The sequence below is a fragment of the Plecotus auritus genome, assembly GCF_963455305.1.
Source record: "Plecotus auritus genome assembly, chromosome: X".
NCBI lineage: Eukaryota > Metazoa > Chordata > Mammalia > Chiroptera > Vespertilionidae > Plecotus > Plecotus auritus.
In genome coordinates, this window is record NC_137784.1 from 29,868,950 (window position 1) to 29,886,592 (window position 17,643).

At 42.3% G+C, this 17,643-nt stretch overlaps 1 protein-coding gene across 1 annotated transcript; it reads left to right on the top strand.

The window, feature by feature from the left end:
* Window positions 1–296: 296 nt before the first annotated feature.
* LOC308239827 (elongation factor 2-like) lies at window positions 297–3,105 on the top strand (the record flags this gene model as incomplete). The annotated part of the gene is given in 5 exon segments (XM_080652679.1): window positions 297–1,958; window positions 1,962–2,062; window positions 2,064–2,508; window positions 2,512–2,558; window positions 2,766–3,105. Coding segments are annotated over 5 exon segments (2,595 nt in total).
* Between the last annotated feature and the right edge of the window lie 14,538 nt (window positions 3,106–17,643).

Genomic DNA, 17,643 nt, shown 5'->3' on the forward strand with positions numbered 1-17,643 from the left:
GCCCCTGACCGGAATCGAACCTGGGACCCTTCAGTCCACAGGCCGATGCTCTATCCACTGAGCCAAACCGGTCAGGGCAAGGGGTAGGCAAACTTTTTGACTCGAGGGCCACAATGGGTTCTTAAACTGGACCGGAGGGCCGGAACAAAAGCATGGATGGAGTGTTTGTGTGAACTAATATAAATTCAAAGTAAAGGAGTGGAGGGGAGAGCAAGAGAACCCTCCGCTCTTTCGGCTCCGCGGGCCCATTCCCTTATCTCGGATCTACCTGGGAGAATCCACCGCCATCTGCCACCATGGTGAACTTCACAGTAGATCAGATCCGGGCCATCAAGGACAAGAAGGCCAATATATGGAACATGTCCGTGATCGCTCACGTGGACCATGGCAAATCCACGCTGACGGACTCCCTGGTGTGTAAGGCTGGTATCATCGCCTCTGCCCGGGCTGGGGAGACCCACTTCACTGACACCCGGAAGGATGAGCAGGAGCGTTGCATCACCATCAAGTCGATGGCCATCTCCCTCTTCTACGAGCTTTCAGAGAATGACTTGAACTTCATCAAGCAGAGAAAGGATAGTTCTGGTTTCCTTATCAATCTCATTGACTCTCCTGGGCACGTGGACTTTTCTTCAGAAGTGACAGCTGCCCTCCGTGTCACCGAGGGTGCCTTGGTGGTCATGGACTGTGTGTCTGGCGTGTGTGTGCAGACAGAGACAGTGCTGAGGCAGGCCATTACAGAGCGCATCAAGCCTGTGCTGATTATGAACAAGATGGACTGGGCTCTTCTTGAGCTGCAGCTGGAGCCTGAGGAGCTCTATCAGACTTTCCAGCGCATTGTGGAGAACATCAATGTCATCATCTCCACCTATGGAGAGGGCGAGAGCGGCCCCATGGGCAACATCATGATTGACCCTGTCCTGGGGACTGTTGGCTTCGGGTCTGGTCTCCATGGTTGGGCCTTCACTCTGAAGCAGTTTGCAGAGATGTATGTGGCCAAATTTGCCTCCAAGGGTGAGGGCCAGCTTGGGCCTGCTGAGCGGGCCAAGAAAGTAGAGGACATGATGAAGAAGCTGTGGGGTGACTGGTACTTTGATCCAGCCAATGGTAAATTCAGCAAGTCCGCCAAAAGCCCTGATGGCAAGAAGCTGCCACGGACATTCTGCCAGCTTATCCAGGACCCCATCTTCAAGGTATTTGATGCTATCATGAATTTCAAGAAAGAGGAGACAGCAAAATTGATTGAAAAACTGGACATCAAGTTGGACAGTGAAGATAAGGATAAAGAAGGCAAACCACTTCTGAAGACTGTGATGCACTGCTGGTTGCCCGCTGGCGATGCCCTGCTGCAGATCATCACCATCCATCTGCCCTTCCCCGTGACAGTTCAGAAGTACCGCTGTGAGCTCCTGCATGAGGGCCCCCCTGACGATGAGGCAGCCATGGGCATTAAAAGCTGTGACCCCAAAGGAACCCTTATGATGTACATTTCCAAAATGGTGCCGACCTCTGACAAAGGCCAGTTCTATGCCTTTGGTCGAGTCTTCTCAGGGCTGGTGTCCACTGGCCTGAAGGTCAGGATCATGAGTCCTAACTACACACCAGGGAAGAACGAAGACCTGTACCTGAAGCCGATCCAGAGGACAATCTTGATGATGCGCCGTTATGTGGAGCCCATCAAGGACGTGGCTTGCGGGAACATTGTGGGCTTGGTGGGTGTGGATCAGTTCCTTGTGAAAACAGGCACCATCACCACCTTTGAGCACACCCACAACATGTGGGTGATGAATTTCAGCGTGAGCCCCGTCGTCAGGGTTGCTGTGGAGGCCCAAAACCCGGCTGACCTGCCCAAGCTGGTGGAGGGCTTAAAGCGGCTGGCCAAGTCAGACCCTGTTGTGCAGTGTATCATTGAGGAGTCGGGGGAGCACATCATTGCTGGGACTGGTGAGCTGCACCTGTAGATCTGCCTGAAAGACCTGGAGGAGGACCACGTCTGCATTCCCATCAAGAAATCCGATTCTGTTGTCTCCTATCATGAGACAGTTAGCGAGGAGTCGAATGTGCTGTCTGTCCAAGTCTCCCAATAAGCACAATCGACTGTACATGAAGGCACAGCCCTTTCCTGATGGCCTGGCCGAGGACATTGACAAGGGTGAAGTGTCTGTCCACCAGGAGCTCAAGCAGCAGGCCCGATACCTGGCTGAGAAGTATGAGTGGGATGTGGCTGAGGCACGCAAGATCTGGTGCTTTGGGCTTGACGGCACTGGGCCCAATATCCTTACTGACATCACCAAGGGTGTGCAGTATCTCAACGAGATCAAGGACAGCGTAGTGGCTGGCTTCCAGTGGGCCACAAAAGAGGGGGCACTGTGTGAGGAGAACATGCGCGGTGTACGCTTTGATGTCCATGATGTAACACTGCATGCTGATGTTATCCACCGAGGGGGTGGCCAGATCATCCCTACAGGCCGGCGCTGCCTCTACACCAGCATGCTAACTGCCCAGCCCTGACTCATGGAGCCCATCTACCTTGTGGAAATCCAGTGTCCAGAGCAGGGGTGGGCAAACTTTTTGACTCGAGGGCCACAATGAGTTCTTAAACTGGACCGGAGGGCAGGAACAAAAGCATGGATGGAGTGTTTGTGTGAACTAACATAAATTCAAAGTAAAGGAGCGGAGGGGAGAGCAAGAGAACCCTCCGCTCTTTAGGCTCCGCGGGCCAGATAGAATAGCCGAACGGGCTGGATCCGTCCCGCGGGCCATAGTTTGCTCACGGCTGGTTCAGAGCAAGTGGTTGGTGGCATCTACGGAGTCCAGAACAGGAAGCAGGGCCATGTCTTTGAAGAGACCCAGGTGGCTGGCACCCCCATGTTTGTTGTGAAGGCCTACCTGCCTGTCAATGAGTCCTTTGGCTTCACTGCCGATCTGAGATCCAACACAGGTGGCCAGGCTTTTCTGCAGTGTGTGTTTGACCACTGGCAGATCCTGCCTGGAGACCCCTTTAACAACACCAGCTGCCCCAGCCAGGTGGTGGCCAAGACACGTAAGCGCAAAGGCCTAAAGGAAGGCATCCCAGCTCTGGACAACTTCCTGGATAAATTGTAGGTTGCCCTTCCTGCAGCCACCCAGGTGTCACCCCCCTCACCGGCTCATGACCAACCACAACAAGCCCTCATTCTCCACAACATCTTGAGACTGTCCAGACACAGTGCCACTCGCCTGGCTGGTTCTGGGGCCACTCTGTGCCATCACTCAACATGAACACTTGATGCTGTTTCTATATTTATTTCAAGATTTCAGAGGCAACAGAAATGCCTTGGCTACAAGGACTTATTTGGCTGGTGGGGGAGGTGGAATGGGACACCCAACACTTCTTTCTATTTCTGAGGAAAACTCAAATGTCCAAAAAAAAAAGAAGAAAAGAAGAAGAGGAAGAAGAAGAAGAAGAAGAAGAAGAAGAAGAAGAAGAAGAAGAAGAAGAAGAAGAAGAAGAAATAAAAAAAAATACCAAAACCAGATAAAGATAACACAATGAAAGAGAATTATAGGCCAATATCCCTCATGAACATGTATGCCAAAATACTCAACAAAATTCTACCAAATCAGATCCAGCAGTACATCAGAAAGATCATACCATGATCAAGTAGGATTTATCCCAGGGATGCAAGGATGGTACAATATCCACAAATCAATAAACATGATACATCACATAAACAAATTGAGAGATAAAAATCACATAGTCATATCAATTGACACAGAGAAAGCATTTGACACAATCCAACACACTTCCTTGATAAAAACTCTCAGCAAGGTGGGAATAGAAGGATCATACCTCAACATAATAAAAGGCATATATGGCCCTAACTGGTTTGGCTCAGTGGATAGAGCATCGGCCTGCAGACTGAAAGGTCCCAGGTTCGATTCCAGTCAAGGGCATGTACCTTGGTTGCAGGCACATCCCCACTAGGAGGTGCGCAGGAGGCAGCTGATCAATGTTTCTCTCTCATCAATGTTTCTAACTCTCTATCCCTCTATCTTTCTCTCTGCAAAAAATCAATAAAATATATATTTTTAAAAAACCCATATATGACAATCCCACAGCCAACATCATACTCAATGGGCAAAAACTAAAACCATTTCCCCTAAGAACAGGAACAAAAAAGGGATGCTCACTCTCACCATTCCTGTTCAACATAGTACTGGAAGTACTAGCCATTGCGATCAGACAAGAAGAAGAAATAAAAGGCATCCAAATTAGAAAAGAAGAAGTAAAACTCTCCTTATTTGCAGATGACATGATACTGTACATAGAAAATCCTAAAGACTCCATCAAAAATTATTAGACTTAATAAATAAATTCAGCAATGTATCAGGATACAAAATTAATGCCAAGAAATCTATGGCATTTCCATACACCAACAGCAAACTTAGAGAAAGAGAGACTAAAAAAGCAATCCCATTTACAATTGCACCAAAAAAATTAAGATACCTATGAATAAATTTAACTAAGGAGGTAAAAGACCTATAAGTGGAAAACTACAGGATACTGAAAAAAGAGATAGAGGAAGACATATACAGATGGAAGAACATACCGTGTTCATGGATTGGTAGAATCCACATCATCAAAATGTCCATACTACCCAACACAATCTATAGATTCATTGCACTCCCCATTAAAATACCAATGGCATGTTTCGCAGACATAGAATAAACTTCCCAAAAATTCATCTGGAATAAAAAAAGACCCCGAATAGCCACAGCAATCCTGGGAAAGAAGAACAAAGTAGGTGGGATCTCAATACCCGATATCAAGCTGTATTTCAAAGCCACTGTTATCAAAACAGCCTGGTACTGTCACAAGAACAGACATGTAGATCAATGGAATAAAATAGAGAACCAAGAAATCATCCCAAGCCACTATGCTTAATATTTGATAAAGGAGGCATGAACATACAATTGAGTCAAGACAGTCTCTTCAATGAATGGTGTTGGGAAAATTGGAGATACATGCAAAAAATGAAACTAGACCACCAACTTACACCATACACAAAAATAAACTCAAAATGGATAAAGGACTTAAACCTAAGATGGGAAATCATAAAAATACTAGAGAAATCCATAGGCAGCAAAATCTCAGACATAAGCCGAAGCAATTTCTTCACTGGTACAATGGAAAAAGACAATGTAAACTAAAGAGAAAATAAACAAATGGGACTACATCAAACTATAAAGCTTTTTCACAGAAAAAAAACAAAAACAAACAAAAAACAACAACAAAATAAAACACAAACCATCAACAAAACAATAAGAAAGCCCACTGCATGGGAGAACGTATTTGCCAGTGTTATTACCAATAAGGGTTTAATCTCCAACATTTACAGGGAACTCATACAACTTAAAAAAAGAAAGATAAACAACGCAATCAAAAAATGGGCAACGGACATAAATAGATACTTTTCAAAAGAAGACAGAAAGAAGGCCAAGAGGCATATGAAAACATGCTCAAAGTCACTAATCATCCAAGAGATGCAAATCAAAACCACAATGAGGTACCATCTCACACCTGTCAGAATGGCTATCAACAGCAAATGAACAAAAGACAAGTGCTGACAAGGATGTGGAGAAAAAGGAACCCTCGTGCACTGCTGGTAGAAATGCAGATTGGTGCAGCCACTGTGGAGAACAGTATGGAGTTTCCTCAAAAAACTAAAAATGGAACTCCCATTTGACCCAGTGATCCCACTTCTAGGAATATATCCTAAGAAACCAGAAACACCAATTAGAAAGCATATATGCACCCCTATGTTCATAGCAGGCCTGCAGGGGAGAGTAGTTGGGGGGGACCAGGCCTGCAGGAAAGGGCAGTTGGCGGGGGGGACCAGGCCTGCAGGGAGGGAAGTTGGGGGGGACCAGGACAGCAGAGGAGGGCAGTTGGGGGGGACCAGGCCTACAGGGGAGGGCAGTTGGGAGCCAGCAGTCCTGGATTGTGAGAGGGATGTCCCACCGGGATCGGACCTAAACGGACGTGGGACATCCTTCAAGGGGTCCCAGATTGGAGAGGGTGCAGGCTGGGCTGAGGGACACCCCCCCCCCCCCGCCATGTACAAATTTCATGCACCGTGACTCTAGTTAATAAAATAAAATAAAATTGTTATTTCAAAATTTCTTACCAGATAAAAAAATTAAGATATGGAAAGGAACATTTCTGGTAACAATAATCAAAACAAAAACAATTACTGAGGTTTAAAAAAAAGGGAATCCTCATTCACTTCTGGTGAGAATGTAGACTGGGGCAACCATAATGGAAAGCAATCTGGCTATTCCTTAAAAAATTAAGAATATAGCTGTCATATTACCCAGAAATCCCACTCCTAAAAACTCGAAATCATGTATTTGCAAAAATATATCCACCCTATGTTCATTGCAGCATATTGTACCATCCTTGCATTTAATCCATTTATATTTAAAGTTATTATTGATAGGTTCTTATTTGTCGCCATTTTTATTCTTTACCCCTGTGTTCCGTCTTTGCTTCCTATTTCTTTTACAGCAGACCCTTTAGCATTTCTTGCATTGCTGGTTTGGTGGTAATAAATTCCCTTAGTCCTTTTTTGTCTGTGAAGCTCCTGATTTCACCTTCAATTTTGATTGTTAGCCTTGCTGGGTACAGTATTCTTGGATTCAGACCCTTCCTTTGCATGACTTTGTATATTTCATTCCATTCCCTTCTGGCCTGATGAGTTTCTTTTGAGAAATCAGTCACTAGTCTGATGGGGGTTCTTTTGTAGGTAACTTTCGGTCTCTCTCTGGCTGCTTTTAACATTCTTACATTGTCATTGGTGTTTGCCAATTTAATTATAATGTGCCTTGGCGTTGGTCTTTTGGGGTTCATTTTGCTTGGGACTCTGTGAGCTTCTTGGATTTGTGTGGGTTTTTTCTTCCCTATATCAGGGAAGTTTTCTGTCATTATTTCTTCAAACAGGTTTTTGATTCCTTGCTCAGTTTCCTCTCCTTCTGGAATCCCTATTATGTGGATGTTGTTTTGTTTTGTGTTGTACCAAAGTTCTCTTAGGCTGTCCTGCTTTTTAATATTTTTTTCTAGATGTTGATTTGCATGGGTATTTTTTCCTACCTTGTCTTCTAGCTCATTGATGCAGTCCTCTGTTTCTTCTAGTATACTCTTGATGCTTTCTATTGAGTTCTTTACAGCAGTGATGTCATTTTTCATTTCTTCTTGGTTCTTCTTCATTTCCTCTTGGTTCTTACACATATTGTCGAATTTGTCTTCCATTCTTTTCAGCCACCTTATGACCATTTCTCTGAATTCTTACTCTGGCAGGTTGCTTGCCTCCATTTCGTTTACTTCCTTTTCTGGTGATGCCTGCTTTTCTTTCATATGTGGGTTGTTTCTTTGTCTCCCCGTGGTCTCTCTTCTCCAGGTGTCTGGTTATGTAGTTCTCTCTCTCCTGAGTTGATTTAAAGGCACAAAATACAACACAACTAGGTACAACACACAAGGCACTGAACAGAAATGTATTCCCAATATTAATAATGCTAAATAAATGTTACTACCAGAGAAAGGCAAATTAGAGGATAGGAGAGAAAGAAGAAGAGAAAAAAAAGAAAGAGAGGAGTGCAAAAATGAAATTGGGAAAAGGAAAAAATGTAAGAGAGAAAAGAAAGAGAATGTGAAAGAAGAGGGGAACAAACTATATATATGGGGAGAAAACTCCAACTGAACAGCCACTAATCCCAACAAATGCCAGCAACAAGTACCTGGAGATTAATACAAACTACAAACAACAACTAATATCAAGTGAGGCGAGGGAAAACAGAAGCAACAAACAAACAAAAACAAAATAAACAAAAAAAGAACAAGCAAAACAATCTCACTAACAAGCATAAAAAATCGATATAATCAACAATCAAGCAAACAACAACAAAAGAACAGAGAGAAAAAAAACTTTTTGGATAGTGAAGACAGAGAACAGAGAGGTGTGTATGGACTTGGAGCGGAGGATTGGAAATTAGATGTATAAGTAGGGTGAAATTTTAACAGGGGGTAAAAAGAAAGAATTGGGAAAAATTAAGGCAGGAAAAGGGTAAGAGAAAAAGGACAACAAAGGGGAAAAGTTAGGAAGAGAGTGATGGCATAAAGGTAAAGTTGAGATAGAGTAATATGATGCTAAAGGAAGGATGAAAATAGAATGTAGAACACTAATCCCAAAGTAAAATAAAGAGAAAATAAAATACTTTTTTTAAAAAAAGGTCAAATAGTAGTAGTAATAATACTGATTGAAAATAAAAATGTAATAATTAAGGTAAAATCAAGTGAGGAAAAAAGAAAAAAAATTAGTTTCTTAAGTATAAGATGAAAAAAAAAGTGCAGTAATGAAGGTCATTCACTTCCTCTACTGTTCTGTTTGGCACGCCTGTTTCCTGGTCAGGATGGTATTGCAGTTCCCTGTGTTCCACTGCTCCTCAGTGTTGTAAGCCAGTCCTGATTTTTAAGCAGGCAGTGTGTCTTAATTTCTTGTATTCCTTTATTTGCATTTACATAAGAGTCAATTTGTGATTCAACCCCTGGGTGGCAGTGTTTCTGGATTGACCTCCAGGTCTATAGGTCCTCTCTAGCCAGTACTTAGAGCCTGCTTTCCCTGTGGCATTCAATACCGGTTTGTGGGAGTGGGTTGCCCCAGAGCTGGTTCTCTGTTGGTTATTCCTCGCTCTGATCTCCGGGTTCCAGAAAAACAACTTTCCCCTGCAGTCTCTTAGGGTGTCCCCAATTGGGTGATCCTATGTATTGGGATTAGTAATCAGAAGCAAGGATTTAAAGGAAAAAGAAAAAACAACAACAACAAAACACACACACACACACACACACACACACACACACAAAAAGAGGCAGCATAAGTGTGTGAACTCCGGGGCTTCGCGCAAGTCTGAGCAGTCTTTTTTTCCTCCTTCGGTCTAAGCAGCTGGCACACTTTTAAAATTTTTAGGCTGTCCTTTTGCATCAGATCAAAATGGGTTGCTTTTAAGAGTTCCTTTCTGTTAGCAGCTCTGAGGACCCCCTTCCACATTCACGGATCATGCCAGCCCCAACAGCCATGGATTTTTCTAGGCGCAGACTTCCCCTGGTCCTCCAGCTCCCGCAGTGTGCATGGTTCTCTCTCCTGCGGGGAGCAGAGACCTCACCTTATCCCAGGTGAAATCTGACCTTTCTGTGGTGGAGTGTAGAGCTCCTCTGAATCCGCGTGTTTGTGCCAATCAGGGACCGGTGTTCTGGGGTTCACAGCTGTTCAGTGGGTGCGGCAGTTGTAGATTTTCAGGCTTCCGATAACATCCACTTTCCCCTTCAAGATGGCATGTTCTCAGTGTCCGAGCTGGTCTCTCCGGGAGGGAACCCAGCAGCAGTAGGGGCTGCCTGGTCAGGGGAGCCCCGTCTAGCAGTCCCCCACCATCTCCTGGGGTATAGCTGTCCCTCCACTCACCAACAAACACTCCCCGTGTGACCCTCAGCTGTTCTTTCTATCTGCTCCAAGACAAGGTTCAGGACACGTCTGTCTATTCTGCCACCATTTTTTCCTCCCTTGCCCTTTTATTATTATAGATTATTTACCATATGTATTTTCACATGTATTTTCTCATTTAATCTTGATGACAAATGTATGACCCAATTTATCAGACTCCAAAGATAAACTTTACATAGTTCATATGATTTGCAGAAGATCCCAGAGAACACAAGAGAAGGAACACAATCCTTTGTGCAGCAAAATATAAAAACTATGAAATGAAGAAAACGAAATGCGAAGTGTAGTTCATCTTAAACACTGGGGACTGCCCAGTGAAGAACAAGTTATAGCCTATAAACATACAAAATGATCCAAAAACTGCATCACCATGGGACTAATGTTTCAGTTTCACTTACAAAATGCATGCCTAGCACCATGCCTTCCTAGCACAATAGCACATCCTCAAAGGATATTTGCTAAATTGAATTCAATTGACTCTCAGATTGCAATTAGATAAACTTCCTGGTTGATTGTTTCCATAACTCATTTATTTTTCATCACAGTATTTTGAAAGAAGGCAAGTACTTGCTAGGTTATACAGGAACCCCCTCTTCCAAGATTCACAACAAAGCCTAGGGAAATTTATTTATAGTTTCTTAAATACAAATAAAGTTTTCTAATTAGAGAAGACTTGGAAAATGTATTCCCCAACTCAGTTCATATTGTGGTCCTCTTGGTCTTCTAAATAATCTCTAAACTAACTCATTTTGTGAATTATATTAAAGCTTCTGGAGGCTCACTGTTTTTTCCAATCTGGTCACTGTCTAGTCCATAAGAAGATATTTATAAAATTAGGGATACTGGTAATATAAGTGGCTCAAATATGGGTGGTAGAAAAATTCCAAAGCTACCAGGCAAAATTCCTTTTCAGTGGGTTTTTCTCTTTTTATTAAGGAATTTTAAGCCAATAACTAAAAACAGACAGAAAAAAAGGCAGAGGAAGAATTATATCTTCAAGATGTTTTCAATGCAAAAAATAATAGAATAGATGCTAGATCAGTATAAATGGCTGTAAGTCTCTTAATGTCCTCTTTCAGCCCTATTTCATTGTGGGGAATTTTTCACTCCAGCATTGTTTCAGCAACTTACAATGGGGAGAGGCCCACTTGTTCATTGTGAAGTTATAACCCCTTCTGTTTCCAATCTGTCTTTTAAGTTCCTCCATTTCTGAGTAGGTACCTGCTCTGCTGTTCTGCTTGGCCGTGAGAATTCCTTTTATCTTTACAGTTATCTTTATCCTGGCTGACACTCCAGTTCTTTCTTTCAATGAGTGGCTCCAGCTTGAGGTGGCCCAGCCATAGCTCTGGGAATCAGCTTTTCATTCCCATCTAATAGGCATGAGTAGATTGCTTTGATCCCTATACCCTCCTCTGGTAACCTTAACAGCTGGAGCATGAAGTCTTGGATTACAAACCAGAGTCTTCAGCCCCAGTGCCCCTTCACTGGAGCGGTGGACAGAGACTGAAAGCACCAACTCGATCATGAAAGGAATTAGATTAAATAACAAGAGAGGCAGGATCATTTTTTAATGGGGAAAAATGTTCAATGACCAAATGCACATGAATGTTGCTTTAATAATGGATTTAATGATTCTACAATGTCATTGTGCTAAAAATACTATGTGTTATAGAGAAAAAGACTCTAGGATAGAATCAAACTGATGTTTGTTTGGGATCCCTTCAATAGAAGCCTTCCTCCCTGCTTGCCCACAGTTTATCCCCACCGCCTAAATGACAAGGGTGCAATGAGGCAACTGTAATTTATAAATGCCCAGCAGGAACTCAGTGATGCTGTAAGAGAAGAAATAGTCCTGTACATGTTTATCCTCTTCCTCAGTGAGTCATATTTAATCACACTTCAAAAAAGTAAGAAGTAGATCACACTACAGTTCCCTTTACATGTTATTCTTTTACTTTAATGAACCCATTAACCAGCTCCATTGTAGGTAGATTATGTCTATTTATAAATGTAAATTCTAGATTTTTAAATTCTATAGCACTATTCACAATAGTCAAGATATAAAAACAACTTAAATGTTCATTGATAGAAGAATGGAAAAGAAAATGTGGTATGTTCATACAGTGAAATATTATTTAGCCTTAAAAAAAGAAGGAAATTCTGTCATTTGTGGCAACATGAATGAACATGTAGGATATTATGATAATTGAAATAACTCAGTCACAGAAGGACAAATACTGCATGATTCCACTTACATGAGGTACTTGAAATAGTTAAACCCATGGAAGCAGATAATAGAATGGTGGTTATGATGGGCCAGGGAAGGGGGAAATAAGGAGTTGCATTTTAATGGGTATAAAATTTCAGATATGCAAAATGAACTAGTTCTAGATATATGCTACACAGTATAGTGCCTGTGGTCAACAGTCTTGTATTAGGCACTCAAACATTTAAGAGGGTAGATATTATGGTAAGCATCCTTATTTAAAAAAAAAAGAGCCTAGCCGACATGGCTCAGTGGCAAGCATTGACCTATGGACCAGGAGGTCATGGTTCAATTCCCAGTCAGGGCACATGCCAGGGTTGCAGGCTTGGTCCACAGTGGCACGGGGGGGGGGGGGGTGTGGGGGGGCGTGCAAGAGGCAGCTGATCGATGATTCTCTCTCTCATCATTGATGTTTCTATCTCTCTGTCCCTCTCCCTTCTTCTCTGAAATCAATAAAAATAAATAAACAAACAAACAAATACATAAATAGACACAAGGAATCTTCTGATGAAATACCTTTTTTTTGGTTAATTTTTTTAATTTCATAAATCTTTATTGTTCAGATTATTACAATTGTTCCTTTTTTTCCCCCATAGATCCCCTCCACCCGGTTCCCACCCCACCCTCTGCCTTTACCCCACCCACACACTGTCCTCATCCATAGGTGTATGATTTTTGTCCAGTCTCTTCCCGCACCCCACACACCCCTTTCACCCTGGGAATTGTCAGTCCAATCCCTTTCTATGCCCCTGATTCTATTATATCCACCAGTTTATTCTGTTCATCAGATTTTTTATTCACTTGATTTTTAGATTCACTTGTTGATAGACATGTATTTGTTGTTCACAACTTTTATCTTTACCTTTTTCTTCTTCCTCCTCTTCTTAAAGAATACCTTTCAGCATTTCATACAATACTGGTTTGGTGGTGGTGAACTCCTTTAGCTTTTTCTTATCTATGAAGCTCTTTATCTGCCCTTCAATTCTGAATGATAGCTTTGCTGGGTAAAGTAATCTTGGTTGTAGGTTCTTGCTATTCATCACTTTGAATATTTCTTGCCACTCCCATCTGGCCTGCATAGTTTCTGTTGAGAAATCAGCTGACAGTCGTATAGGTACTCCCTTGTAGGTAATTAACTGTTTTTCTCTTGCTGCTTTTAATATTCTCTCTTTGTCTTTTGCCCTTGGAATTTTAATTATGATGTGTCTTGGTGTGGTCCTCTTTGGATTTCTTTTGTTTGGGTTTTCTGCGCTTCACGGACTTGTAAGTCTATTTCTTTCACCAGGTGGGGGAAGTTTTTGGTCATTATTTCTTCAAATAGGTTTTCAGTATCTTGCTCTCTCTCTTCTTCTGGCACCCACATAATTCTGATGTTGGTACACTTGAAGTTGTCCCAGAGGCTCCTTACACTATCTTCATATTTTTGGATTCTCTTTTCCTTTTTTTCTTTTTATTTATTTATTTATTTTTATTATTATTTTTTTAATTTAATAAATCTTTATTGTTCAGATTATTACAATTGTTCCTCTTTTTCCCCCCATAGCTCCCATAAACCAGCTGCTTGTATTGGGTAGGACAAAAATTACGTGGGGAAGTAGGAATTACAGGCATGGGGAAGTAGGCAAAGGAGGCTGGCATGGGACTCCATTGTTTGAGCAACAAGGCTGTTAGGCTTTTCAAATTAATAAACAGTTCTTGAATGAGAATGGACCACATTTCAAGGTTGACTGACAGGTCCAAGGGTGACTCCCAGGTCCTGGGGCCATACGACTCCCAGTTTAGAATGTCGTTTCTTTAATCAGAATAAGGCAATCATGGTTAAGAGAGCATAATTAATATTTCTTATAACTATAGCTAGTCCCCAATATTCTATTTATACCCCTAACAGGTCTGACTTTATTTGAGCTGTATTTTAAAAATCTTCTACCATGTTTTCCCGAAAATAAAACATCCTCCGAAAATAAGACCTACTTACAGGTTTCCTTCTGAGTGAAATATAAGGCATCCCCCGAAAATAAGGCCCCAGGCTCTGTCTCAGAATGAAAATTAATTTACCATAAACTGGTCGCTAGGGCCGCCCCAACTGGCGTCTAGCAACCAGTGACGTTATGCGGAGTCCTGACGTCACTGCTGTGTGGAGGCGGAGCGGAGATCGGAGTGAGCAGTGAGTGCGGGGTAGGAGAGAGGAGGAGACTTTCGCAGATGTGTGTAGAAGAACAGGAGGATTAGAGCGGACGGGATGCGGCGAAGGTGGTGAGTGCTGGTCTGTCTCTGGTGACACTACCTGATGCTCGCGGCCGCCTTCATGATGACTGAAGGTTCTCAGTCAGTGGCAGACCCTGCTCCAGCCCAGATCCAGGCCCCAGCAAGCCCAGTGACAGTCCCCAGGCAGGCCCCAGGGGGTAATTGTCTGATAAAGGGGGAGGGGGGATGTCTGGTGTAGGTGTTCAGTGGCACAGGGGTGGGGGGAGGGGGATCACTTAAAATGACACAGGAGGATCACAGGGGGCAATCAAAATGACACAGGAGGATCAGAGGGGACAATCAAAATGACACAGGAGGATCAAAAGGGGTTACTAAAATGATAATCCCCCCTCTGATTCTCCTGTGCCATTTTGATTTCCCCCTCTGATCCCCCCTGTGTCATTTTGAGTGATCCTCCTCCCCCCACCTTGATACCCTAATTCCTTTTTTTTTTTACCCCTACCGTAGAAATGAGCGCAAAAAGAAAAAGGTACTCTGTGGAGTACAAGAAAGGAATAGTGGAAGACTCTTGGGGCCAAAATCTTACTGCTTTCTGCAAAGAGAAGATGTTGAGTATCTGATTGGTCCAAAAATGGCGAGCAGAGTATGGTAACCTCATTGAACAAGTGGACAAGGGAAATGCTAAAAAGCGCAAGTGTAGATCAGGTCGGCAACCATTATTTTCCGAGCTGGAAGACCTGATCTGTGAATGGGTTGTTGACAGGAGAGCAAAGGCTTTGGTTGTGAATAGGGCTCAGATTCAAGAATTTGCCCTTGCAATGGCACCACAGTTTGACATAGCCCCCGAAGACTTCAAAGCATCACAACACTGGCTGGATAATTTCCTTCAGCGAAGTGAACTGTCTTTAAGAAGATCTACAACATTGTTTAGGTTGGAAGATACTCAAGTTATTAAGCGAGCACTTGCATTCAAGTCCTTTATTGATGATGCTGACTTCTCTAAATACAATCTTTCCAACATGATTGCTATGGATGAAACTGCAGTGTTTATGGGCCAATCATCTCAAACAACAATTGAACAGCGGGGGCCTCCTTAGCGTACATTCCCTCCACTGCTTATGAAAGTGCACGTGTTTCCTGTATTTTGGCAATTAGTCTGGATGGCACTAAAATCCCACCTTTAATCATTTCTAAGGGCAAGAAGGAAAAGATTGAATGTGTTTTGGGCGTTTTTATTCTTGAAACTGAAAAAGCCTGGGCCACACAAGCAGTTATAAGGAAGTGGGTCAATTTAATGCTGCCACTTGTTATGCGAGGGAGCCAAAGAGGTCTGCTAGTCTGGGATGCGGCCAGCACTCACCGCGCTAGAGACATGAAGACATTTCTTCACGTAAGAAAAATAGATCAGATAATGATTCCCGCAGGAATGACGGCCTATCTCCAGACTCTTGATATTGCAATAAACAAGCCATTCAAAGACAATTTGCGCATGGAAATTAATGACTTCATTGAAAATAGAATGGAGAGAAATTAGCGTGGAAACTTTGTGAAACCTAAACTGCAAGAAGTTGTGACTTGGGTGAAGAATTCATGGGAGAAAAATCACTGACAGTTGCATTGCAAATGCACTGCGAGCAGGCTACCTTGACAAGAAGTACTCATTTAAAGACAGTGCTATTGCTAAACATGAGAGATTTGGTCCACTGATTCTGAAAGAAATGGAGTCACAAGAAATTCACCAGGATATTCAGGAATTGGATTGTTATGATGATGTTCCAGAAGATGATGACATGATTGTCATTGAATAAATGAGTAAATTCTTGATACTGTAGGATTCACAGTTTGTCTGGTTTGTGTTGACAACTACTGTACTACCGTACCGTATACAGGTAATAAATTTCCTTTATTTTCATTTAACAATAAATGTGTACCGTATTCTTCTTCATGGAAAAATAAGACATCCCCTGAAAATAAGACCTAGCGTGTCTTTGGGGGCAAAAATTAATATAAGACACTGTCTTATTTTCGGGGAAACATGGTAGGTGAAACTAAGGTTAAGGGTTGACAGAACCCACTATAAGGTGAGACTGAAAGGGAAAAAATGGGTGGCTGGTTTTGATTTTTGACTTTTCAATTGGAATTGCTTTCTGAGAGTCTAAGCAAAAACCTTTGCCATATAAATGAGAGCTGAACTAATTCAGCTCTGAAGATAAAGGGGCACATCCTCCCCCCAGCCCAATTCTCAGGTGTTCTTAGGCGACTAAGAACCTTTGTGGAGGTGTCAGAGGTCATTCCTTATGACGTGCAAGAACGCCGTAGGGAAGTCCCAACTCAACTGTAATTAACTGACTTGCTCATCCAGGAGGTCCCCATAAGGCTTGGTCTTCCAGGGCCCCAAGCCCTCTGGTTGTTTTAGACATGTGGGAGAGAAACCAAGGCACATCAGAGGATGAATGCATCCTGAGGAGTGAGAACCTTGTGGAATTCAACCCATAAGCAGCATACTTCAACCCACTACATAACATCCTTTGAAAATTTGCTCAGACTGCAGATATTAAAAAAAAAAACACAAAAAAACCCCACTAAAATTAACATGGGAAATTGTGCCTCCAAGGCCAGAAATTCCCAACCCACAGACCCTATTTAATACTCCTGATAGGAAAACTTTACTTGCAAGTACTTTACAGAAATGGGAAGATTTAGCTAGAAAATATCAACTTAAAAATGGCCAAGATGCAGTTGTCTTTGGGTACTAAATTAATATTTTGCATGCAAAAATTAGAAAATGAATAAAAAGGAAGCATATCTTTATTTGGAAATTAGAAGCTTCTAAGAAGCATAGAAAAATTTTTTAAAGGAAATTATGAAATTTTAGAGACTGTCTTGGAACTATTCTGAAGCTAATAAATGCCTACACCCCATTCTTCCACCTTCTTTAACTCCTCCACTATATCCTTTGCTTTCTGAGCTTCCTTGTCCAGATTTGTCTTTTCACCTCCATTCTTCCATTGTCTCCTCTACCACTGACTTAAGGGAAAATGAGAATAGGAATTCTAACAGCTCACTTTAGAAAAACAAAACAAAACTGGTCTCAGCTAGAGAGGAACCTGCAATTGTTCTTAACTTTATCCAGGTCCCTGATGGGTTCACAAAGAAATTTAACTGTTAGAACATGTAATCATGGCTATTCTAACCTATTTCAATTAATATACCTACTAGTTTATGACTGCAAGGCAACAGAATTATTAAATAATATCTGCTGTGAAACTGAGAAGAGTCTGTTTTTGCTGTAAAAAGCCAGGTCAGAAAGATTGCAGAAAACATAAACGGGATTTGCAAGGAGAAAATAAACAGAAGAAAACATAGAGATGCCCTGAGGACTATGAGATGGTATTTCCCCTTCTACTTACTAATAATTTAGGAGAAATTGAAGGTATCATATAAGGGGAGGTTACTAAGGCCCTTACAGATACTGGGACAACTTTATCCATTCTTCACCCTTACCCAACAAGTTTCCCTTTCCCTTGGAGTAAAGCTTCTGTGCTAATGGTAGGAGTACCTAACCAATCAAAGGCTGTTTTAAAATCAGAGCCTGTCCCTTTTCAACTAGGACATGTTACAGGGCAATATATATTTTAC